The sequence below is a fragment of the Aquarana catesbeiana genome, linkage group LG07 (genome assembly GCF_042186555.1).
Source record: "Aquarana catesbeiana isolate 2022-GZ linkage group LG07, ASM4218655v1, whole genome shotgun sequence".
NCBI lineage: Eukaryota > Metazoa > Chordata > Amphibia > Anura > Ranidae > Aquarana > Aquarana catesbeiana.
The window spans coordinates 165453095-165480307 of NC_133330.1; the positions used below are offsets into that span (position 1 = coordinate 165453095).

General features: G+C 41.6%; 1 protein-coding gene across 1 annotated transcript in view; it reads right to left on the reverse strand.

Moving 5' to 3' along the window:
* Positions 1–27213, reverse strand: part of OLFML2B (olfactomedin like 2B) — a 483693-nt gene that overhangs the window by 69985 nt on the left and 386495 nt on the right. Inside the window, exons 6-7 of the mRNA XM_073592846.1 lie at positions 8832–9347; positions 2678–2854 (exon numbers count right to left, since the gene is read on the reverse strand). Coding sequence (XP_073448947.1) covers positions 2678–2854; positions 8832–9347 — 693 coding nt within the window. The remainder of the gene's footprint in view (positions 1–2677; positions 2855–8831; positions 9348–27213) is intronic.

Genomic DNA, 27213 nt, shown 5'->3' on the forward strand with positions numbered 1-27213 from the left:
CTTGCATCGCAGGATCCAGGAAGAGCATACTTACCTTGTCCCCTAGATCCTGCGATGTCTCCCCGCTGTGATCGGCGAGCCGCTGTGTCTCGCTCGATTCACAGTGCCGAGCTCCGTTCCCTGCGAGCGTTGCGACGCACGGGGACGGAGTTCGGCGGTAAATTCAAAAGTGAAACACACAGTATAGATACAGCATACTGTAATCTTACAGATTACAGTACTGTATCAAATAACTACACATCCCCTTTGTCCCTAGTGGTCTGCCCAGTGTCCTGCATGCAGTTTTATATATATAAAACTGTTCTTTCTGCCAGGAAACTGGAGATTGTCCATAGCAACCAAAACTGTCTCTTTACATCAAATGTGGTTTTAGAGCAGCTAGAAAAAAGCGATAATAAATTAGAATCACTCGCAGAATTGAGCGATAGTGATTTGTGGGGAGATCCGTCATCAAACACTAAAAGTAACGAAAGCTAAAATTCTGCAACTGAGCAAATTTCAGTGTTTTTGATTTGATTACATTATTATATAATTTTTATTATTATTATATTATTATTTGTTATAATTATTTATAGTTATTTATTATATTATAATTTTTTATTTCGTTTTTCAAACTTTATCATACCCGGGATGTCTACTAGACTCTTGTTTGGACAGATTTAAGTGAACTATTCCTAAGAATTACAGGCCTACAATATAAAACGCCAAATTTCTGTGCAAAATAATTGTACCGCTTTCAGCACCTAAAATCAGAAATAATCATACCGCCAGGGAGGTTAAATAACATGGCGGCCACAATTTCCATGTTTTGGGCTCTTAATTTGTGCCCACTTGTCATTCTTGGTCTACCTGACCTTGGCTTGGTATCAAAAGAGCCCCAAACTTTCCACTTCTTAATAAGGGATTAAACAGTACTGACTGGCATATTCAAGGCTTTGGGTATCTTTTTCCATCTTTATAAAGTTCCATTACTTTGTTACGCAGGTCTTTTGACTGTTCTTTTCTACCTCCTCATGGCTCAGTGTCTAGCCTGCTTAGGGCATCCAAGTGAGAGCTAACAAACTCATTGACTATTTATGCACATACACTAATTGTGATTTAAAAAGCCACATATGTTGGAAACTTTACTGTTGTCTTATTTTTTTAATTAAAAAAGTGTATTTTTTCCAAAAAAGGTGCGCTTGTAGGACCGCTGCACAAATACAGTGTAATAAAGTATTGCAACGACCGCCATTTTATTCTCTAGGGTGTTAGAAAATATATATATATATATATATATATATATATATATATATATATATATAATGTTTGGGGGTTCTAAGTAAATTTCTAGCAAAAAAAACATATTTTAACTTGTTAACAACAAGTTTGAAAAATAGGCCCGGTCCTTAAGTGGTTAATAGTCATTTTAACCTGTGTGTGCCATCTTCTGTGTCTGTACCAAGCCAAACATTCCAGGGTATGTAAACTTTTGATCAGGGCCATTTGGGTGATTTCTGTTATCATTATGATTTTAAAAGGAGCCAAAAAACGATGTGATACTAAATGGCTTCATGTGATCCCTATCCTTGAATAAAAGACAGTTTTTTGGCATGATTAGTTATATTTTCAATATAAATGCCAAAATGTCACAATTTCTGCCAGGGTATGCAAACTTTTGAGCACAACTGTATATACACATATTTTGCACAGCGCAAGTTACTGAATATTTAGTAAAACAAACCTGCTTGGACAGTTCCTGGGTGTCCCTGGTCATGCATGGTTACCATGGCCACTAGAGGATGAGCCTTCTATTTTACAATATACAGTATGCAGTATCACAAGCCAATTGTGTTTTATTTATGTTCGTTATACAGTTTTTCACTACTAGCAAATGAACCCAGGAATTCATCAAAGGATCTTAAAGTACTGAACCTATAATACTAGACACTAATGCAGTGTAGAACTGACATCCCAGTGCTGGAGAGATGAGTTTCCCTGCCGTTTGAGACGTCCGGATTTAGTCACTATACAACAGTATGATATGCTAAATGCAGCAACTTACCTATTGACAGATTAACTGTCCATTCAAATACACTACTTAGCAGGCATATTTTTTTCGTTTGGTGTTCAGTGATTGTTTTTGAGGCTGTTATTGATTGTTGATGATTAGGGCCTGGTTGACACATCATCAAATCTTGATTGCTCTAGCAGTAAAGGACACGGGTATGGTCCACAGTACAATAACTAAAATACTCAACCACAAATTGGACACTCTGAACAGCAGTTCCGGTCTTTATTCAGAATACACTGCAACAATTAATTTTAGTAAATGTATATGTGTAAATCAAAGACTTTTCCATTTTTATGAGCACAAAATGTTAATTCCATCATACCTGGTATTGTAAACAGAAATTAAAGTTGTTCCCTGTTAGTTTGATTTTGCTAAGATCTGATTGCCTAACAAATATTTTTTTCAAAAGAACAGTCAGATTGTACTGCCTGTAGGTACCTTTGGGCATTGTTAGTGTTAGCAATAAGCATTTCATCTCGGGTGAAAACCCTTACAATGCATATAGCAGACTCGTAAAGGATTTATTTTTCTCAACCAAACAGGATGTACACATTAGTTGACATAACAGCATAACTCCAAGAAATCCAGATGTCAAATGAATAAGTGTAAATTTTTCCATTTTACCTTGTTTAAAGTTGTCCAGATTCCGAAATTCCACTAACGTGTTTCCATAATAGTAATTTGTTATATAAATTTTCTCATCTTTTGCTAGAGGATCTTTCATCCAGGCTCCTTCATTACGTCCGTAGGTGTTTTGAGTTGTAGGCCCAGAAATTGTAGATAAAGTGTCTTTGCATCGTCCTGATGTTTTCCAAGGGGACAAAAAATATGAGTCAGTCACAAAAGCTTTTGAAGTTGATCTCACATCTGTAGTACACATCGACTTTTATGATGCTGTTTTTGAATCTTCTTTCCTGCCTTCTATACACAGGATTATATTTACAGTATAATGGGCCTGCCACTAAAGCAGAATCTTTGTAGTTCCTTTGGATTTTGGTGTCAGTATATTAAACCAAAACATTGAGGAAAATAATCCCTAAGCACACATTAGAGCAATATTCAAACAATGAAATCATTACTGTATTACAAGAGTCACAGATGTAGCAGGAACTGTAAGGAATGTGGGTACGTTATAGACAGCTGGCTAAACAATAAAAGACGATTGCATGAAAATGACATACACAGGCTAAACACATTAGCTATTGTAACAATAAGACATAGAACACCACTCAGACACGTAGACCCTAAAGTATATCTAAAGCCAAAACTTTTTTTTATGTTAGACGGAGTAGGGAATGGTTAAAACATTTATATTTTTTCATTTGCCATCTGTGTCCCATTGGAAACATTTCCATTCACTTCCTGTCCTGTAGACACAACAGTAAGATGAAATCTTAGACAGCTGCCCCCTACCCTGCGGTTCACATTGGGAGATTTCCCCTCTATTCCTGTTCTGATGACAACTCAAAATTTTGGATTTCTGCCCACTGAACACCCAAATTTCTTGTGCGCTTGACAGGATGTTTGCCCATCGAGCGCACAGTCAATAGGTTGTTAAAAAACGGGGCCGAGAAGCCGGCTTCCCCGCTGACAGTTGAATGATAAAAAAATTATCCGGCAATAGAAAATGTAAAAAAACAAAACCGGCTTGGGCGTCCCCCCCTGACCATACCAGGCCCTTTGGGTTTGGTATGGATTTTAAGGTGAACCCCACGCTAAAATTAAGAAAAAAAATGGTGTAGATCCAGACACCCTAAATTGTAGAAGGTCATGTAAGGAGTCTGAAAAGGATGCAGGATCAATCAAACGGAGAAACATAAGCATTTGGCCATGAGGTTCAAAGATTTGACATAGGACCCGTGTAATAAAGGATCTCTGAGGTACTCTGGGAAATAAATGTTCAGGGTGTGATTACAGGTCTAATGACATAGCACCATGGAGTGTGGTGATTTTTCAGTAATGTAAGGGCTACCTTGAGGTATGAATAGATGGGTTGTATAACCCATCACCTGGTGTTTGCTCTTAAAGTTAGGAAATCTCTCATATGAGATATAAAAGTAGCAGATCTATGAGAGGCCAGGCAGAAGCATAGCTACTGCAGTAGATTTAGTGACAGGTTTACAAGAGAACCTTGTTACTGCAGTAATTTCAATAGATGTTACGTGCATCTCTAAACGTACATGTGTAGGATTTTGATAAACCTTGTTATTGACTATTCAATAGGGAAGTGTGCTTGTGGATAGTGGGGTAGGAATCCACTTTCCTCTGTAGCTGCATCAATGTATTCCTCATAGTAATTCCCAAAGAGAAGCTTGCCTTCGAAAAACATACATAAAAGGCACTTTTTACTGAGCCCAGTCTGCCAACTAAGCTTTAAGCCATAAAATTTTATGCATATGCATAGAAAGTAAGGACATTCTGGAGATCTGACGAATCACACTTTTCTTAGTATCTGCACAGAATAGTTTGAACACAAGAGTTGTAATCTTGCAGCAACAAGGGATTATCTAATTCAGAGGACAGTTCACTATTGAGTTCAGTGTTCCATAATCTGGGCAACTGACAAAGTGGCAATAGCCAGCTTCAGGGCTAAACCTGCCAGTGAAAAGGAGGACTTTAATAGAGTCTTCATGTGACCAACTGAATCCTTAAAGGAGGGAATGCCCTCAATAGGCACACTAGATTGTTAGTGCAAGAATGGTCAGGTCCACAGTGGGAGCAGTCCATTTCTTTTTAAATTCCACCTCCATGGGGTAGTCAGAAAGAGTAAATTGGCTCTCAGACTTGAGACATTGAGTCATTGTATAAGGCTCCATCTGCTTGTTCAAGAATAGGGAAATGGTTTCTAGGAATAGGCTTCTTTTTTTGTACCCATGGGAATTTATGAGATATGTGCAGCACTAGGTTGGCTAGCCTGAGATATGTACGCACTGCCTCAATGTATGAATCCACAGGAGCCAGCATGTGGCAGAAGAATGAAGAAGTAATTCTGCTTTAGTCTGACAGGCCGCATGTCGCATGTCTTTGAGGAGCCCGATTCAGGGGGCTGGAGTGGTGTCAATGTAGGACCTTGCTCCAAGAAAAGGAAATTAGGGAGCTATCAACCTGTAAAGATTTTTGGAGTTTCCTCAGCTCCCTCTCCCAAGTGCCTGTAATCCGCCATTGTTAGGTGAGAATCTTCCCCTGCTGGGGTGTTCATGGTATGGATGAAGGAATTGCAATAACACAGGAGCTTACCAAGTTCCTGTGGGGTTGACTTACTAAAACTTCAGAGTGCAAAATGTGGTGCAGCTGTGCATGGTAGCCAATTAGCTTCTAACTTCAGCTTTTTCTATTTCTTTTGGCTCACACTGAATGCGGCATTGAAATGCTACTTCACTTGAAATCGCATGTCAGTGCAACTTCAGGTGCGATTTGGCTGACATCTGTGCGACTCCATGCAAGTTGCACCTGAAATCGGCAAAAATAGTGCAGGAACTACTTTTTCAAATCATTGTGGCACCGCAAACAGCATCACACCAATTTGAACAGTTCCATTGCCGACAATAGGATGCGACTTTTCATGCGATTTGACCTGACAAATCGCATGACAAGTCGCACCAATGTGAAAAAAAACTTAGGCAGGCCCTATATGGGTCGAATTTCTAAAGAATTTTCTTTCGAAAATCTTATCTAAGAATTTTTGTTCGTATTTCGCACATTAGTGGGCTGCAACAAAAGCCGATTTTCGTGCAGCCATCGAATTTGAGTAATCGGACATGTTGGAGATTCTTTGAAAAACGAATGATTTTCTAATCAATGATGGGGAAATCGTGCGAGAAATGTAATCGAAAAATAAATGCGCATGTGCAAGAAAAGACAATTCCCGGAAAAAAAAGAAGTTTCCCAGCCACAAAAATTCTTTTCTGTAGCAACATGAGGTGAAATTAACTGCTTGCTGACTGCCTCACGCAGATATACTGCGGCAGAAGGGCTCGTACAGGCAAAACCACGTACCTGTACGTTCCCCTTTAAGAGGCGGCCAGCGGGCGCGCACGCCCGCGGCAGGCTCCGTGGGTCGAGTCACGGGTCCCGCGGACTCGATCGCCGTGGGGATACCCGCGATCGCCTCACGGGGAGGAAGAACGGGGAGATGCTAATGTAAACAAGCATCTCCCCATTCTGCCTAGTGACAGTGTCACTGGATCTCTGCTCCCTGTCATCGGAGCAGAGATCAGTCACATGTCACACACAGCCATGCCCCTCACAGTTAGAAACACGCCCCTAGGACACATTTAACCCCTACACTGCCACCTAGTGGTTAACCCCTTCACTGCCAGTGTAATTTACACAGGAATCAGTGCATTTGTATAGCACTGATTGCTGTATAAATGACAATGGTCCCAAAAATGTGTCAAAAATGTCCGATGTGTCCGCCATAATGTTGCAGTTACACCGCCATTTATAAAAAATATATATATATTAATAAAAATGCCATAAAACTATCCCCTATTTTGTAAATGCTATAACTTTTGCGCAAACCGATCAATAATTGCTTATTGCGATTTTTTTTACCAAAAATATGTAGAAGAATATGTATCGGCCTAAACTGAGGAAAAAAAATTGTTTTTTTAATATATTTTGGGGGGATATTTATTATAGCAAAAAGTAAAAAATAATGCGTTTTTTTCAAAATTGTCGCTCTTTTTTTGTTTATAGCGCAAAAAATAAAAAGAGCAGGGGTGATCAAATACCACCAAAAGAAAGCTCTATTTGTGGGAAAAAAAGGACGTCAATTTTGTTTGGGAGCCACGTCGCACAACAGCGCAATTGTCAGTTAAAGCGACGCAGTGCCGAATCACAAAAAGTGCTCTGGTCAGGAAGGGTGTAAATTCTTCCGGGGCTGAAGTGGTTAAAGACTTGGTTGGTCGAATTTTGAAATCAATGGTGGCATCATCGGATCACAAAACGCACACATTTTCTGATTTTCAAAAGAAAATTCTTTCAAAATTCGACCATGTATGGTCAGCCTTAAGCTTTAACAACAAAACCTGGAAACTGATTGGTTTATATGCACAGCTGCTCCAGATTTTGCACTCTTCAGTTTTAGTAAATCAACGCCTGTGTCTTTGTGGTATCAGGCAACAAATGAGACAGCAGCTGATCTGCTTGAATTGATGGCAGAAAATGGCAGCTAAAAGTGTGCATTTAGGAGTCTTATGGCACTACAAAGCAAACATTACCTGCCCGGCCCCTGCTGCAGCGTCTGGGTATTGTTCCTGAAATGTACATCAAATATAAATGATCCCGAAACTGCTAGTGAGTCATAAAGCAATAAGCAGTCCAATGAAAGTGTCATTGCAAGAAGGAATGGAAAACTTGTGACAAACAGAAAAAAGCTTCTCTAACGGGAAAAGCCCATCACCTAAGGACACTATCAAAAAAACTGGACCCTCGCGTAGTGGTCGTGGGGAGTTATATGAGTAAATGGGGGAGTTGTTCCTTCAAAGCTTTTGCCAGTGTCCAATCACCTTAAGGTAACTGATTATAACGTATGGTCTAAGATTCAATTCCTGTGTCCTCTATGCACAATTATTCAATTGTGGTAAAGGACTGCCCCCTGATAAAATAGGCTTTAGGAACACTTCAGTATTACTTGTTGGGCTGGCCCTTTGAGCTGGTGTCAGACCATGCCCCCCTTACCTGGATGATATAGTAAAATTACAGGATCTCCAGGATCACCAAGTGGTATCTTGCTCTCAAAAAGATTTCATGTGCTTAGTATTCTGGGAAAGTGCATCAAAATGTGGACAGCCTTTCCTGGGTCTGTTGCCATTTTGTCTGATGTGTCCACCCCCTGTCCTGGAACAGTGGAGTGATATGAAGAGAGTCAGCCTGGGGCAGGATGGGAGGGGGGTTCATTTTGGAAGGCAGATATGGCCTAATAAATGGACTCCAGTGATCTGCCTGAAGAACTTGTATGTTTTGTACTTTCTCCTGGCTGGGGAGCCCTTTTGTTAACTGAACTGTGTGACGAATTACTGTTTTCTCCTTAGATTCCGACAAGCGTTTAACTGCAGTGTCATGACCCTGTGTTGCCACTGTAGCTGCTTGGACTACCACGGTGTATTAAAATGTAAGAAGTGGTTGAGGTTGTTAGTGCTGTAATGGACAGTAGCCCCCCTGATGTCCATGTACATCCGCAGTACTTCTGGAACATAGTAATTTTAGAAAAGATTTAATACAGGAAAATTATGTGTAACACTACCTAATCTTGCCCACCTTCTCAACTGTCTACTTGCAGCTGACTTAAACACATAATTTTAAGCAAGGTAAAGGACAATTTCTTAAAATAATTTAGCAAGGCGATTTGCCTTGCCTGTGCCCGTGCATGATTATTGTACTGGATAAAGGAAAATATGAATCTATGGATGGATTTTATGGGATAAATCAAGCCATCATATTCAAATACACTATTTGACTCTTGGTCAGCCGTCAATACATGTAGTTCAATCAGGAATTTCTGGATAACGTGTCGTACAATGACGACACTAAGACACATAGGGCATTTGTTTGACTCTATCTGATATTTACACTGTTCAGTATTCAAACCTCTCTCATCACATATTGATCATATTTGTGAATCTATGTACAATGTGCCATTAGTACATTTTAGCCTGGCAGGTCTGAAATACCCAAATAATTTTTATAGTATCAATACAATTTTTTATTCACACTACTAAATTAAAAAAAAATATATATACTGTTGTACTATACATACTAAAAAAGTTATACTTACCAATAACTTTCACAAGATCATCTTCCTCTTCTTTGCTATCAACAGTGTTCTGCTTAGTAATAGTAGTTTTCCTTGATTTGGATGCTGTTAAAGTAGGTTGTAATGGTGCCACTGTGCTGGTATCAAGTGTTGATGCCTGGATAGGTTTTATGACTACTGTTGGACTGATAGTGCTTTCTGTAGTCTGTGAAGTTGTTGTAGCCTCCATAGTTGTTGGAATTTGGTCATCCTTAACCTGGTTGGTTGTGTATTGAACTGTGGTGGCTTGCTCTGTTAATTCCATTGTTGTGAAAGTGGCTTCTGAACTCTTCCTCAAGGAAGATAAGGTTGAGATTATTCCTATACGTGATACATCATACAGTTCTGTTGCCAATTTGGTTTTAAAATCATTTGAAGTTGATGGCTCACTAGTTGAAATTGGACCTTCTGTCGTACTGAGCTGCTGAATTTCATGTTTTATCAGTTGGTCTTCAATTAGCATGTCTATGGCGTTGTCCCCACTAAATGCATCATCCTCTGAAAGTTCAAAAGAATATGATAAGGTAAAGTTACCATTTAAGTCTCAGACAATATACATTCATACATACTATAAAAAAAACAGTTCTTTACTTTCCTATCAAGAGGCAGGTAATGCAGTACATTTTTAGGTGCAAATTTAGACAGCTACAATTATGTATACAAATGCCTTCTTACAGGTAAGGATCCATGCTTCTACAAGAGTTCTGTGTTTTGCCTGTAGAAGCATCTCAATGTTATCCATGTCCATGCACATTAGGACATTTAGAGGCATATTTTAAGCTCAGCGTTTAGAGGCAGGAAAAAAAAAAAATGGTTTGTGTTTTTTAAAAGGAGCTTTCTGGAAGAAAAAACAAAAGGGAACTGCCGTTTTTGTAAGCCCAGTATGCATGGAGCCTAAAGGTTAACTGATTAACGTTATTCTTACAAGGTATCAGCGAAGGTTTAGCTATTATTCTTATTTTCATTAGACATCAGTAAAGGCTCATTCCTAATTTTTTAAACTGGCCATACACTTAGAATTTCAGTCGATTCAGAGGAATTTGGATTGAATGACCCTTCAGTCAGAAGGTCCAGTGTTCAGTGGCGTCTCCAGCTTTCATATTTAGGGGGGGCACATGGGGGGACAGGGACAAAAGTAGGGGGGCAACTATAAAATGCATATATATATATAGATATATATATATCTATATATATATAGATATATATATATAGATATATATATAGATATATAGATATATATAGATATATAAATATATACTGGGGCCCTTTACTACAAGCCCACAATGGCCCTTTCCCATGTTCTGCAGTGTGCTCCCTTCCTACTGTATTGGGGTCCCCCAGGGTGGCAGAAAACAAGATATATATGTCACCAGCATACCAAGAAAATATAAGGATTCAAAGCAGTGGGAGAACTATCAGGGTTGCAATGGTTGTCTTGCCACCGGGCCCTGGTGTTCTGCCACTGTGGGCTTTCCCAGCCTCCTCTTGCTGTCCTGCCCCTGCTATTGACTGCTCTGGTCTGGCATCTCTTGGAATTTACAGGCTGGTTCTCCTGTCCTAAGGATGGGACAAATCAGTCTGTTTTTTTAGTAAGAGTCCTGGTGGAGTCCTTCCTGCAACTCGCTCTTCTCCCTGCCAATGAGGATGCAGGGGAAGGAGCAGATCGGAATGCCGTGTTTGTGTGAGCGCTCGCATTATGCAGTGTCAGCAAGCAGAGGGAGGTGGGAGGAATCACCCGCAGGAGCTGACTGGGGACTCTCTCCCTCTTAGATATTGATTTTTTGTAAAAAAAAAAAAAATTTATGGGGGGGGGCACATGGTGGGGCACAGCATAATGTAGGGGGGGGGGTCAGGGCCCCCTCTGGCCCCCCCCCTAGGGACGCCATTGCCAGTGTTGAAGGGACGAGTTAGTGTAGTGCGTCCTCTGAACAGTGTTCAGCTAAAACTACAAGTTAGTGTAGTGTGACCTCTGCACAGTGTTCAGCTAAAACTACAAGTTAGTGTAGTGCGACCTCTGGACAGTGTTCAGCTAAAGCTACAAGTTAGTGTAGTGCTTCCTCCTCACAGTGTTCAGCTAAAACTACAAGTTAGTGTAGTGCGAGCTCTGCACAGTGTTCAGCTAAAGCTACCTATAGAAGGTTGGTGGTGTTTTCCTGATCCTATCACTACTGCAGGCAGCTAAATAAGCTACAAGTTAGTTTTTTGCGAGCTCTGCACAGTGTTCACCTAAAGCTACCTTTAGAAGGTTGATGGTGTTTTCCTGATCCTATCACTACCGCAGGCAGCTAAATAAGCTACAAGTTCGTTTTTTGCAAGCTCTGCACAGTGTTCACCTAAAGCTACCTGTAGAAGGTTGGTGGTGTTTTCCTGATCCTATCACTACCGCAGGCAGCTAAATAAGCTACAAGTTATTTTTTTGCGAGCTCTGCACAGTGTTCAGCTAAAACTACAAGTTAGTGTAGTGCGAGCTCTGCACAGTGTTCAGCTAAAGCTACCTGTAGAAAGTTGGCAGTGTTTTCCTGATCCTATCACTACCGCAGGCAGCTATATAAGCTACAAGTTAGTTTTTTGCAAGCTCTGCACAGTGTTCAGCTAAAGCTACCTGTAGAAGGTTGGTGGTGTTTTCCTGATCCTATCACTACCGCAGGCAGCTAAATAAGCTACAAGTTAGTTTTTTGTGAGCTCTGCACAGTGTTCAGCTAAAGCTACCTGTAGAAGGTTGGTGGTGTTTTCCTGATCCTATCACTACCGCAGGCAGCTAAATAAGCTACAAGTTAGTTTTTTGCAAGGTCTGCACAGTGTTCAGCTAAAGCTACCTGTAGAAGGTTGGTGGTGTTTTCCTGATCCTATCACTACCGCAGGCAGCTAAATAAGCTACAAGTTAGTTTTTTGTGAGCTCTGCACAGTGTTCAGCTAAAGCTACCTGTAGAAGGTTGGTGGTGTTTTCCTGATCCTATCACTACCGCAGGCAGCTAAATAAGCTACAAGTTATTTTTTTGCGAGCTCTGCACAGTGTTCACCTAAAGCTACCTTTAGAAGGTTGATGGTGTTTTCCTGATCCTATCACTACCGCAGGCAGCTAAATAAGCTACAAGTTCGTTTTTTGCGAGCTCTGCACAGTGTTCACCTAAAGCTACCTGTAGAAGGTTGGTGGTGTTTTCCTGATCCTATCACTACCGCAGGCAGCTAAATAAGCTACAAGTTATTTTTTTGCGAGCTCTGCACAGTGTTCAGCTAAAACTACAAGTTAGTGTAGTGCGAGCTCTGCACAGTGTTCAGCTAAAGCTACCTGTAGATAGTTGGCGGTGTTTTCCTGATCCTATCACTACCGCAGGCAGCTATATAAGCTACAAGTTAGTTTTTTGCAAGCTCTGCACAGTGTTCAGCTAAAGCTACCTGTAGAAGGTTGGTGGTGTTTTCCTGATCCTATCACTACCGCAGGCAGCTAAATAAGCTACAAGTTAGTTTTTTGTGAGCTCTGCACAGTGTTCAGCTAAAGCTACCTGTAGAAGGTTGGTGGTGTTTTCCTGATCCTATCACTACCGCAGGCAGCTAAATAAGCTACAAGTTAGTTTTTTGCAAGGTCTGCACAGTGTTCAGCTAAAGCTACCTGTAGAAGGTTGGTGGTGTTTTCCTGATCCTATCACTACCGCAGGCAGCTAAATAAGCTACAAGTTAGTTTTTTGTGAGCTCTGCACAGTGTTCAGCTAAAGCTACCTGTAGAAGGTTGGTGGTGTTTTCCTGATCCTATCACTACCGCAGGCAGCTAAATAAGCTACAAGTTATTTTTTTGCGAGCTCTGCACAGTGTTCACCTAAAGCTACCTTTAGAAGGTTGATGGTGTTTTCCTGATCCTATCACTACCGCAGGCAGCTAAATAAGCTACAAGTTCGTTTTTTGCGAGCTCTGCACAGTGTTCACCTAAAGCTACCTGTAGAAGGTTGGTGGTGTTTTCCTGATCCTATCACTACCGCAGGCAGCTAAATAAGCTACAAGTTATTTTTTTGCGAGCTCTGCACAGTGTTCAGCTAAAACTACAAGTTAGTGTAGTGCGAGCTCTGCACAGTGTTCAGCTAAAGCTACCTGTAGATAGTTGGCGGTGTTTTCCTGATCCTATCACTACCGCAGGCAGCTATATAAGCTACAAGTTAGTTTTTTGCAAGCTCTGCACAGTGTTCAGCTAAAGCTACCTGTAGAAGGTTGGTGGTGTTTTCCTGATCCTATCACTACCGCAGGCAGCTAAATAAGCTACAAGTTAGTTTTTTGTGAGCTCTGCACAGTGTTCAGCTAAAGCTACCTGTAGAAGGTTGGTGGTGTTTTCCTGATCCTATCACTACCGCAGGCAGCTAAATAAGCTACAAGTTAGTTTTTTGCAAGGTCTGCACAGTGTTCAGCTAAAGCTACCTGTAGAAGGTTGGTGGTGTTTTCCTGATCCTATCACTACCGCAGGCAGCTAAATAAGCTACAAGTTAGTTTTTTGTGAGCTCTGCACAGTGTTCAGCTAAAGCTACCTGTAGAAGGTTGGTGGTGTTTTCTTGATCCTATCACTACCGCAGGCAGCTAAATAAGCTACAAGTTATTTTTTTGCGAGCTCCGCACAGTGTTCACCTAAAGCTACCTTTAGAAGGTTGATGGTGTTTTCCTGATCCTATCACTACCGCAGGCAGCTAAATAAGCTACAAGTTAGTTTTTTGCGAGCTCTGCACAGTGTTCACCTAAAGCTACCTGTAGAAGGTTGGTGGTGTTTTCCTGATCCTATCACTACCGCAGGCAGCTAAATAAGCTACAAGTTATTTTTTTGCGAGCTCTGCACAGTGTTCAGCTAAAACTACAAGTTAGTGTAGTGCGAGCTCTGCACAGTGTTCAGCTAAAGCTACCTGTAGATAGTTGGCGGTGTTTTCCTGATCCTATCACTACCGCAGGCAGCTAAATAAGCTACAAGTTAGTTTTTTGCAAGCTCTGCACAGTGTTCAGCTAAAGCTACCTGTAGAAGGTTGGTGGTGTTCTCATACTACAGGCAGGCAGCTGATTTTGCTAGCTGCAGTATCAGTATATATATATATATATATATATATATATATATATATATATCCCACCTTAGTGCAGCTACAGGCCATTAGTATGTCTGGAAGGCCAACAAGGAGAGGCAGACAGTCACAAGCCAATAAAAGAGGGCAAGCATGCTCTGTGTCTAGAGGCAACAGTGCTGGTCGTGGAGACGGTGCATCCTCATCAGTACGTGGACGTGGGACACGCTTGGTCTTTTTTTCGGCAGCTGGCCGTGTTGAGCCGCAACATGCGGAAGACTTGGTCGAGTGGATGACCAAGCCGTCCTCATCCTCCTCATCCCCTCTTACCCATGCTCAGGGTACTTTGTCTGGCAAAGCAGCTGCCAACGCGGCCTCTTCCTTCAGCTCAATGGCATCAGTGACTCCTTCTCTAGCCCCACCATGTCCTCCTGAGGAGTCCCTCGAACTGTTTGACCACAGTGTTGGGTACATGCTCCAGGAGGATGCCCAGCGTTTAGAAGGCTCTGATGATGATACTGAGCTAGATGAAGGAAGTAACGTGACCACGGACAGAGGGGGTGCCCAAGAAGGACAGCAATCTGGCAGTCATGCTCCCCCTGCTGCAGCATACTGCCAGGTTTGCTCCAGTGATGAGGAGGGAGGGGATGATGAGGTCACTGACTCAACGTGGGTGCCTGATAGGAGAGAGGAGGAGGAGGCACATTACCAAGGAGGCAGGATGCCCTCCAGGGGGCAGCCTAAGGGCAGCACACTGACTGCATCACACCCCTAAGCTCCGCATGTGCAGGGCGCTGCTGTCTTACATACTTCACTCCTCCACCCCCTCCTCTTCTTCTTCCTCCATGGCCTCTTCCTGTGCTTTGTCCTCGGAACCAGTGGTGTTCCGTAGCCGTTCAAGGGGCTACGCAAGTATGCAGGCCAAAAGATGCCTTGCGGTGCTTGAGCTGGTGTGCTTGGGGGACAGGAGCCACACTGGGGCAGAGGTTCTGTCAGCTCTGCAGGGGCAGGTTCAGAGGTGGTTGACGCCACGCCAACTTAAGGCAGGAATGGTGGTTTGCGACAATGGCACCAACCTCCTCTCTGCCCTCCGACAGGGACAAATGACCCATGTGCCCTGTTTGGCTCACGTCCTTAACTTGGTGGTGCAGCGGTTCTTGGGCAGGTACCCAGGCTCACAGGATGTACTGAGGCAGGCCAGGAAAGTCTGTGTGCATTTCTGCCGGTCATATAATGCCAGTGCTCGACTGGCAGACCTCCAAAAGGAGTTTAACCTGCCCAAGAACCGCCTAATCTGTGACATGCCCACCAGGTGGAACTCAACATTGGCCATGCTGCAGCGGCTGCACACGCAGCAGAGGGCCATCAGTGAGTACCTGTGCGACTATGGCACCAGGAGAGGGTCAGGGGAGCTTGTTTTTTTTCCCCACGCCAGTGGGCCATGATCAGGGATGCATGCACTGTCCTGTCACCATTTGAGGAGGCCACGAGGATGGTGAGCAGTGACAGTGCATGCATCAGTGACACTGCCCCCCTTGTCCACCTGTTGGAGCACACGCTGCGTGGAATAATGTACAGGGCACTTGAGGCAGAACAGAGGCAGGAAGAGGAGGACTTCCTTAGCTCTCAAGGCCCCCTTTATCCAGACAGTGTTTCTGCGTGCCCGCTGATCACACAGGAAGAGGAGGAGGAGGATTGTGTCAGTATTGAGGTGGAGCCTGGCACTCAGCATCAGCAGCAGTCTTTAAGGGATCCGTCCCAAGAAACACATGGACTTGTACGTGGCTGGGAGGAGGTGGCTGCGGACCATGTCGTCCTTAGTGACCCAGAGGACTCCGGACTGAATGCCTCAGCAAACCTACGCTGCATGGCCTCCCTGATCCTGCAAAGCCTGCGTAAGGATCCTCGTATTCGTGGTATCAAGGAGAAGGACCAATACTGGCTAGCAACCCTCCTTGATCCACGTTACAAGGGTAAGGTTGCGGACCTTATTTTGCCGTCGCAGAGGGAGCAGAGGATGAAACATCTTCAGGAGGCCTTGCAGAAAGGTCTGTGCAACGCTTTCCAAGAGACTGGGAGGTTACAAACTCCTGTTTCTGGACAACGTGTTACTGAGGCTTCAGTCAGTCAAAGAAGGAGCGGTGGAGAAGGTGGCCGTCTGACCGATGCGTTCAGACAATTTTTTAGTCCGCAGCCCCAAGGTATGATCGGTTCCAGCAACCATTGCCAGCATCTGTTTTCCATGGTGCAGGAATAGCTAGGGGCAAGATCTGACTTGGACACCTTTCCCACCAAAAATCCTCTGGGTTACTGGGTCTTGAGGATGGATCACTTGCCAGAGCTTGCACAGTATGCAATTGAGCTACTGGCCTGTCCTGCATCCAGTGTTTTTTCGGAATGCACATTCAGTGCTGCTGAAGGCTTTGTAACCGATCACAGGGTGCGTCTGTCCACTGACTCGGTCGATTGACTGACCTTCATAAAAATGAATCAGTCTTGGATCACCACCAGCTACCAAGCACCTGATGCTGATGTAACCGAATAATTTTTTTTGAAATCTCAGATGCCTTCAAAAACTGCCTATGCTGATGCTGAGTGACTATCCTGAGTAATTATCCTCTTCCTCCTCAATGATCACGCTGATAGCTTGTAAGAACATTTTTGGTTCTGGGCGCCACCACCAGTGCCTATGGCCCAATTTTTCAGCCCCTGCTTAACAGGGGCGTGTAATTACAATTTTTGATGCAATACTTTGCAGCAGGGCTCGTTCCTGCGTTCCAACTAGAGTATCTGTGAGGGGTTGCAGTGTTGTGGCACCAGCATCAGTGCCTAAGGCCTAATTTTTCAGCCCCTGTTCAACAGGGGCGTGTAATTACAATTTTTGATGCAATACTTTGCAGCAGGGCTCGTTTCTGCATTCCAACTAGAGTATCTGTGAGGGGTTGCAGTTTTGTGGCACCAGCACCAGTGCCTAAGGCCCAATTTCTCAGCCCCTGTTGAACAGGGGCGTGTAATTACAATTTTTGATGCAATACTTTGCAGCAGGGCTCGTTCCTGCGTTCCAACTAGAGTATCTGTGAGGGTTTGCAGTGTTGTGGCACCAGCACCAGTGCCTAAGGCCCAATTTTCAGCCCCTATTTAACAGGGGCGTGTAATTACAATTTTTGATGTAATACTTTGCAGCAGGGCTCGTTCCTGCGTTCCAACTAGAGTATCTGTGAGGGGTTGCAGTGTTGTGGTACCAGCACCAGTGCCTAAGGCCCAATTTTTCAGCCCCTGTTTAACAGGGGAGTGTAATTACAATTTTTGATGTAATACTTTGCAGCAGGGCTCATTTCTGCATTCCAACTAGAGTATCTGTGAGGGGTTGCAGTGTTGTGGCACCAGCACCAGTGCCTAAGGCCCAATTTTTCAGCCCCTGTTTAACAGGGGCATGTAATTACAATTCTTGATCTAATATTTCACAGCAGGGCTCGTTCCTGCGTTCCAACTAGAGTATCTGTGAGGGGTTGCAGTGTTGTGGTACCAGCACCAGTGCCTAAGGCCCAATTTTTCAGCCCCTGTTTAACAGGGGAGTGTAATTACAATTTTTGATGTAATACTTTGCAGCAGGGCTCATTTCTGCATTCCAACTAGAGTATCTGTGAGGGGTTGCAGTGTTGTGGTACCAGCACCAGTGCCTAAGGCCCAATTTTTCAGCCCCTGTTTAACAGGGGAGTGTAATTACAATTTTTGATGTAATACTTTGCAGCAGGGCTCATTTCTGCATTCCAACTAGAGTATCTGTGAGGGGTTGCAGTGTTGTGGCACCAGCACCAGTGCCTAAGGCCCAATTTTTCAGCCCCTGTTTAACAGGGGCATGTAATTACAATTCTTGATCTAATATTTCACAGCAGGGCCCGTTTCTGCACCCACCAAGAGCGAGTGAGGACTTACAGTGTTGTGGCACCAGCACCACCACCACCACCACCAAAGGCCCAATTTTTCTGCCCCTGTTCAACAGGGGCATGTAATTACAATTCTTGATCTAATATTTCACAGCAGGGCCCTGTGAGGGCTTACAGTGTTGTGGCCACAACAACACCTAAGGCCCAAATTTCTGCTGAGTATATAGGGCAGGCCCCTACTTTCAAACATCCAACTTACAAACGACTCCTACTTGCAAACGGAAGGAGACAACAGGAAGTGAGATGAAATCTACCCCTAGGAAGGGAAATTCTCTCCTGCAAGAGTTAATATGGGAAAAACATTTCTCCTTTCCACTGATGCTTTATCACCAATCCTTGCTTCACAAAAAACTCCAAATTTTCAAAAAACATTTGTCATTGGGACAAAAAGTGAGGTGAAATCTTCTGAAGAGGAGCACAGACAGCAAAACAAATGTCACAGGGGTGATAACCCTTCCCTATGTTTTCCAAAAAGCTTAAAATAGATTTTTTGGCTGGAACTAAACACGTTAAAAATGTACCAGTTCAAAATTACAAACAGATTCTACTTAACAACAAACCTACAGTCCCTGTCTTGTTTGCACCACCTGTATACTGCTGTTCAGAGTACAGAGCCTGTATACTGCTGTTTCCTTTTTTAATATGGGTGCGGGGTTCCCCTTAATATCCATACAAGACCCAAAGGGCCTGGTAATGGACTGGGAGTACCCATGCTGTTTGTCTCACTGATTTTCATCCATATTGCCAGGACCCGACATTACATTAAAGCCGCAAGCAGTTTTAAATGACTTTTTTTCCTTTAAAAATTACATTTTGTGCAGGGACTGTTCTAAGCACGGAAAACACGCGCCACTTTACAGGCATACTATAGACACCCCCCAGGTATGATATTTAAAGGAATATTTCACTTTTTTTTTTTTTTTTACTTTAAGCTTCATTAAAATCACTTCTCCCGAAAAAACAGCCGTTTTTAAAATTTTTTTTTTGCATTGATACATGTCCCCTGGGGCAGGACCCGGGTCCCCAAACCCTTTTTAGGACAATACCATGCAAATTAGCCTTTAAAATGAGCACTTTTGATTTCGAACGTTCGAGTCCCAATGGGGTTCTAACGTTCATGCAAATTTTCGGTCCATTCGCAGGTTCTGGTGGAAACCGAACCGGAGGGTGTTCGGCTCATCCCTACTGAGCAGCTGCAATTCTGCTTATTAACTACGGGTGATTGCTTGTGCCACACTGCCATTTTTCAGAAAAATCCTCATATTTTTTCATTGAATACAACCCGTTCTCTAGATGTCCAGTCTACAACTTTGATGCACTTTCAATATGAAGGGTTGAGTAGAGATTTTATGATAGGGTGTAACAACACAACATAGTATTGGAATTTAAACCTGAAGACTGGCAGATAGGCTCAGTAATTAAAAAAGGATACATTTTTCTCTTTTATCTGTCACCCTGATATCCCACTGAGTAAGTGTCAGCTGAGAAGTGTACCCAAGGTACACTATTATTGAGGGGGAAGGAAATGCTTACATGCAGTATACAGCTTTCTTTCTTTGTTTTTCTCTTTTTCTTGTCAAATGTGTTTATTGAAATGTTATAAGTCAGGGAACAGGTTCAAAAGCAGTACAGGAATATACACTAGTAAGGTACAGTATAACATTATAATTTGACAAAAGATAAAGTTGTCTCTTACTTTAAACAAAAAATTGTCAACTCAGAGAGACATTTCCTATAGTGTTAAGAAAGCAAAAATGTCTAAACATTGACTATGATAGAATAATGGAATCTCAATAAAATTATAATTTGAGAATATCTAAAGTTTTTAATAAAAGAAGCGTTAAGGAATTGTCGCTCTCATATTTCAAGTAAGAGGAAGTTCCAATGGTTAATAACGTCATAGAAACATGAAATATAATTAAAAGTGACGCTATATGAACCTGATGAAGAGAAAGGAGTATAAGAAAGGAAAAAGAAAGGTAGGATAGCTAAAGGGTTAGAAAAGAAAGGAAAGAGGAGAGAGGAAAGGAAATGAAAGGGAAGGGATCTCCGAGGTAAGGCGTGTTTTCAACCATATATTAAATATGAGAAAATGAAAATGCATGAGAAAGTTACCCAGGCATCAATAAGGTTGCATCGAAATTAGAAGGCAGGAAATGTGTCGTCCAAGGAAGCCATATATTCTTGAATTGTCATGCGTTAGAGCCTCTGTTTTGGCATGAACCATGGCTTGATTCATTCTATAATTAGTTTCAGTTAATATCAGGGTACGAGTTTTCCAGGCTTTAGCGATTGTTTGTTTCACGGCTGTAGTAATCTGCAGCCCTAGCTTGAACTGATTATTAGAGAGAATTGTCGGTTTTAAATTCAAAAGCGCAATCAAGGGATCAAGAAGGATGGACACCGCAAATTTCCCAAAATCTTTTGACAATTGGACAGGTCCACCAAATATGAAAATGTGATCCAGGTTCAGTACAGCCAACGAAAGCAAGAGGAGGAGTAATTGGGGGCAAATTTCGCAATTCTGGTAGGAACTAAGTACCAACGTGTAAGAGCGTCACATAGTTCATCCGTGTAGACCAGACAGACTTTTTGTGAAAAAATAAAAAATAAATTGTATATAGAAAAAAGATCTTTGGCTTCACCTTGGTGACTGGACAAAGTATGCCACAAATTTTGAAAAATAATGTATTTTGGGAAAAATATATTTTTACACACTATGGGGGTGTATTTATAAAACGGTAAATGTGACATTTACTAAACATTCACTGCAGGTGTATGTTTCTGATAAATGTGGTTTAAATTTACAGGAACTGAACTAATATATAGAATAGAGCATTCATATAAAAATAATACATATAACGGAGCATTTATAAAAAGTGCATTAGATTTTCGGGTGGGGGGGGGCGATACAGTGGAAACAAAGCATAGCATCGAAAAAAGAAAAAAGAGAGACTTTCACCATGTCACATGTGGAGTATGGTGGTCCCTAATATTTAGAACAAGGAAGGATAACCCCCTAGATGGGACTTTAACAGACCACCAACTCAATGATAAAATATAATCTTTTAATGATATAGGATAAAAAAACATGTATTGTCTATAAATGACAATAATACATAATATACATCACATGGAAAACAAAACAAGACATGTACAAATATAAATCATCCTGTATACTCTCCCAGGGATGGTATGCCCCAATGCCTGACGCGTTTCCGGTACATATATCAGAAAAAACATCACACTTGGAGGGTACATAGTGTTAAAGAACTTTGGCCCACGAAAGAAGTATAAATAAATAAATAAATAAATATAAATAAATATACAACAATACAAAAGAATAAAAACAAAAAAAAAGTAGATAGATGGAGAATTGATAAACAGAAAGGTGTACTGCTTATGAAAATAATAAATTAAATGTTTAATGACACCACATACCCAATGGAGTGATTTCATGTTAGAGAGGCACCAAAGGCAATTAAGTCCGATCAGATGTTGAATGGACGCCAGACTGTGATATTGGACAAATTTTGCACTGCATCTTCAATATCTGTATAGCAGAAAAAGTATATACTCAGTGGCGGTAGAGCCGCACTGAGACAATAACCAGGATGAAGGAAGTGACAAATAAAAAAAGAAGACAAATGAAAATAAGTGCGCTAATGGTAAAAATAGATAACAGGCAAAATACGTAACCCCTAGATGTATGTCCTCTGCTGATATGCAGACTTCCCAGAAGGGAAACAGGAGGACATAATGGAAAAACCAATATGAGTCCACTAGGGGCAAAGAGAAGGGGGGGGGGGGGGGGAGATAAAGCCCTGGAGGTCAAAAGCTCCCCGCTTAGATATATCAGGACAGGCATCATAAAGATGGATGTAGATGTAGCCATAAAGAGACCCAATAAGAGAGGGACATGAGAAAATACCAAAACTCTAGTCTATGAAATATAGTTACCATAAAGTGTAGATATAAGGTATATGGGACAAACGGTCGCTGGAGCCTGGAAATGTAAGCTGGGTGACCGGAGGATAAATATCCAAGTGTCCCCGGGGTAGATGTCTCCTATATATACCAATAAAGAAGGTAAGTATTTACCATAACCTGGACGCCCCAGGTTATGGTAAATACTTACCTTCTTTATTGGTATATATAGGACACATCTACCCAGGGACACTTGGATATTTATCCTCCAGTCACCCAGCTTTCATTTCCAGGCTCCAGCGACCGTTTGTTTATTTTGCCTGTTAGTTATTTTTACCATTAGCGCACTTATTTTCATTTGTCTTCTTTTTAAGTGTTCTTGCATAGCAAGACCACTTACTGTTATCTCACATATATATTATTATTCTTATTATAACCAAATTTACCACCCTAACTCCTCCCATAGTTTTTACACTACATAGACAAGTAATATACCGAAACATGCGGATTGTTCCCGAATGGTGTGCTATTACTTTGTGGAACGTTTCGCCAAATGGTTCACGAAATATCGTTGTTTTTGCGGCAAAATTAGTCCCATAGGAATGAATGGCGAAATGTTCAATGTCATTTAATTGGTGTGCTATTACCTTGTGGAAATTTGTGAAAAGCTGAAAAATACCAGTGTGAATCCGGAATCAATGTCATTTAATTGGTGTGCTATTACTTTGTGGAACGTTTCGCCGAATGGTTCACGAAATATCGTTGTTTTTGCGGCGAAATTGGTCCCATAGGAATGAATGGTGAATTGTTCAAAACTAGAGTGGGAGGGGACAAAAGCTGACAACCCCATGATTAGCCAAAACATTATGAAAAAAAATGTATTTTTGAAAAAAAAAATCATTTTTGAAAAAAAAAAAATGTATTTTTGAAAAAAAAAAAAATCATTTTTGAAAAAAAAAATTTTTTTTGAAAAAAAAATCATTTTTGAAAACAAAAACAAAATCATTTTTGAAAAAAATGTTCAGCTCTTTCAGCTAATGATGGGACTTCAACTGTTTTACTACTATTTATACTTTTTAAAATATTAAGCTTTTTAACACTTTTCACAGTTACTCCACCCAGTTACTCCGCCAACTCCAGTTGTAGAGGCAAGAACACTTTTCACAATTTCCCCAGAAATTGTAGCTTTTCTAGTTTTATTTGTCACCTCCTTCATTCTGGTTATTGTCTCAGTGCGGCTCTCCCGCCACTGAGTATATACTTTTTCTGCTATACAGATATTGAAGATGCAGTGCAAAATTTGTCCAATATCACAGTCTGGCGTCCATGCAACATCTGATCGGACCTAATTGCCCTTGGTGCCTCTCTAACATGAAATCACTCCATTGGGTATGTGGTGTCATTAAAACATTTAATTTATTATTTCATAAGCAGTACATCTTTCTGTTTATCAATTATCCATCTATCTACTTTTTTTATTATTCTTTTGTATTCTTGTATATTTATTTATATTTATTTATTTATATTTCTTTCCTTGGGCCAAAGTTCTTTAACACTACGTACGCTCCAAATGTGATGTTTTTTTCTGATATGTCTTTTTGTATTTTTAGAATCAATATTTATGTAAATTTATCCAACTCTCAGCCCTTGATGAAGGTATCTGAACGATATATACCGGAACTCGTCGGGCATTAGGGCATACCATCCCTGGGAGAGTATACAGGATGATTTATATTTGTACATGTCTTGTTTTGTTTTCCATGTGATGTATATTATGTATTCTTGTCATATGTAGACAATACATGGTTTTTATCCTATATCATTAAAAGATTATATTTTATCATTGAGTTGGTGGTCTGTTAAAGTCCCATCTAGGGGGTTACCCTTCTTTGTTCAAAGAATAGCATCGACCTGGACAGCACCATAAGCATTTTCGTACACAATATAAAGGTATCTGGCCATTGTCTTTAACAGGCAGCATTTGACAGGCATTGCACGACAAGGTGGATGAGTTATTACAGTATACCCTTGCTATTCATGGATCCATCCATTGAGTGACACCAGCATTAGGAAACATTTTTTAGGATTTAAGAAAGATGTATTTTTGCTTTTAAGATTTTCCACAATTAATTATGTAGAACAACTTATGGACTTTCACTCAGAGTAGAAGGCACAGTCTTGGAAACAGAGAATAGATCATTCATAAGGGATTTTCCAGGTGTGTAGTAGCAACAGAAAACTCATCAACATCATAGACATTGACCCATAGAATAAACAGCTTGTCAGAGAAACGCAATCATATTTTTTTTTAGAGATGATTGTAGTTTTTTTTTAAATAGTGAGTTACAGGATATTTTATTGCCTAGACCCTTTATATTATAACATTTTTTTGTGAGCCAAGAGAGCTTTCTAAACATGGAATAACAAAGCAACTGACTGAAATCGTTGATAGAGACAGCAAAGTTTGCAGTTGAACATACAGCCACAACACAGAACAGGCATTGGACCTACAGTATATCACAAAAGTGAGCACACGCCTCACATTTTTGTAAATATTTTATTATATCTTTTCATGTGACAACACTGAAGAAATGACACTTTGCTACAATGTAAAGTAGTGAGTGTACAGCTTGTATAACAGTGTAAATTTGCTGTCCACTCAAAATGACTCAACACACAGCCATTAATGTCTAAACCTCTGGCAACAAAAGTGAGTACACCCCTAAGTGGAAATGTCCAAATTGGGCCCAAAGTGTTAATATTTTGTGTGGCCACCATTATTTTCCAGCACTGCCTTAACCCTCTTGGGCATGGAGTTCCCCAGAGCTTCACAGGTTGCCACTGGAGTCCTCTTCCACTCCTCCATGGAGACATCACCGAGCTGGTGGATGTTAGAGACCTTGCGCTTCCTCCACCTTCCGTTTGAGGATGCACCACAGATGCTCAACAGGGGTTAGGTCTGGAGACATGCTTGGCCAGTCCATTACCTTTACCCTCAGCTTCTTTAGCAAGACAGTGGTCATCTTGAAGGTGTGTTTGGGGTCGTTATCATGTTGGAATACTGCCCTGCGGCCCAGTCTCTGAAGGGAGGGGATCATGCTCTGCTTCAGTGTGTCACAGTACATGTTGCCGCCACACACGCTTGACACCATCTGAAAGAAAAAGTAATCCATGTCCTTAGTCTGCTTGTCTTCAGCAAACTGTTTGCAAGCTTTCTTGTGCACCATCTTTAGAAGAGGCTTCCTTCTAGTACGACAGCCATGCAGACCAATTTGATGCAGTGTAGCTCGTGAAGCTCTGGTGAACTCCATGCCCAAGATGGTTAAGGCAGTGCTGGAAAATAATGGTGGCCACACAAAATATTGATAATTTGGGCCCAATTTGGACATTTCCACTTAGGGGTGTACTCACTTTTGTTGCCAGAGGTTTAGACAATAGTGGCTGTGTGTTGAGTTATTTTGATGGGACAGAAAATTTACACTGTTATACAAGCTGTACACTCACTACTTTACATTGTAGCAAAGTGTCATTTCTTCAGTGTTGTCACATGAAAAGATATAATAAAATATTTATAAAAATGTGAAGGGTGTACTCACTTTTCTGAGATACTGTATATATTTTTACACCTCAAGACTCACAATTGCTGGGGTCTAAAAAACCTCCACCTTGAGTTTTGAAGTGGCAGAAAACATATTGACTGATCTGTTCGATAATTCTCTTTGTTTGATTCCATAGTAAGCTGACCCCCTGGAGCCCCCCCCCCCCCAATTATCCCCTAGACTTTACCCTCTTTTGTCCCTATGTCTTCTTTTGTCTGCCTTTCCCTTCCTTTTTCTTATCTTTAGGCCCCATGCACACTGGGCATTGTTGCATGGGGCTCTGGGGTTAACTGGGGTAGGGGGGGGGGACTGGTGTGCCATCAAGCCCTGCTGAAGGCAGCCTGTCAAACTCTATGTTTGGCTGAAAGTTACTGAGGCTGGACAGGACTGGATGATGCAGTAGCGGTACTTATGTTTAGTGCAGTATGCACCCAGCGAGGAATGCTTGGAATGCTGACTTTTTGCATTCTGAGCGTTTGTCCTTTACTGCCCTAAATGTAAATGCTGCTAGGTGCTCATTCCAGCCACAGCAGTTGTTAGCACCTCATAGAGTTAGACAGTCTGCCTGCAGCAGAGCTGAACAGCACACTTGCTGTCTCTTCTTACAGTTAAACACCAGAGCCCCATGCACCTGCACCAGGCTAAATGGTCAGTGAGCATGGAGCCTTACACTTCTCCTCACTTTTTCAGCTCAGATTTCCTCTTCCTAGATCTTAAGGTTTTCCCACCTGTATAGTCTCCAAAATATCCTTATCAAGTCTTATATACAGTATATGTCCCTTAATACCTTGAAGTCTACCATGACCTTGGTTTCCAGATCCCTAACTCTGTACTATTGAATTTATAAAGGGAGCCCTTACCTGACATGTCTTAAACTGTGCAATGTAATCTTCTGCTCCTCAAAGGAGTAAGTTGACAGTGGACAGTGTGATCTTGTGCTAGTCTGTTAGCTTTAAAAAGTGAGTAGGGAGAAGGCGTGAAAAGAAGGGGAGTGCCTTGCCATCCCAGGCTTTGGATTTGTGTGTTTCTATTGATGACCACTGTGTACAGAGGCACAGCTCTAGTACCTGCATGCAACGGTGGCTTCACAGCATACAGCAAGAGAAAGGAGCCACCCTGAAACAAGAAAGCTGGGGAAGTGGTCATTTGCACCAGCTTAAATTAAAACATAGGTAAGGTTTAAAAGATAAAGAAGCTGCATACTTAGTAAGTGAATAAATCAGCTGCAGAAAGTGCAAAAAAACTGAGTTTAGTATTACTTGAAGCATCACTGTACGTATGAAGACACCATGGAGAGTAGAGTGAAACCCCCGCAAGACTAGATGTGAGTTTTTCTAATTTTTCTCAAACATCAAAGCATTGGAAAGAAGAGTTTGCTCTGTAGGTGGATCTCACAGTAGCTCCCAGAGCTGAGACATATGAAGGCAAAGGGAAAGGGCAGATCATTTTTGCAGGCTTTGTTCAGAGAAAATTATACCAAATCTTGACTTTGAAAGACATTATTAAGGTATTTGATAGACATTGTAACCCTAAAAAAAAATGAAACTGTAAAAAGATATGCTTTTTCCTGTGGACAGCTATATCACAGAACTGAAAATGCTAGCAGCAAACTGTGAGTTTGGTGATTTCAAAGACTCTCTCACCGGAGACGGGATAGTGTGTTCAATGTAAAAGTCTCACCTCAGAGAAAGACTTCTAAGAGAAGAAGCTCTGGGTATGAAGAAATGTAGGCACATAGGGGCAGGCAGGTGAAACTTTCTCTATGTTCCCCATTAAATTGTTGGCCACCAAGTGTGGGTCACATGGGAGGCCTACCCCGGGGTGGGTTCTTCTGGGCTAAGCCAGGCGATGAGCGGGGCCACTC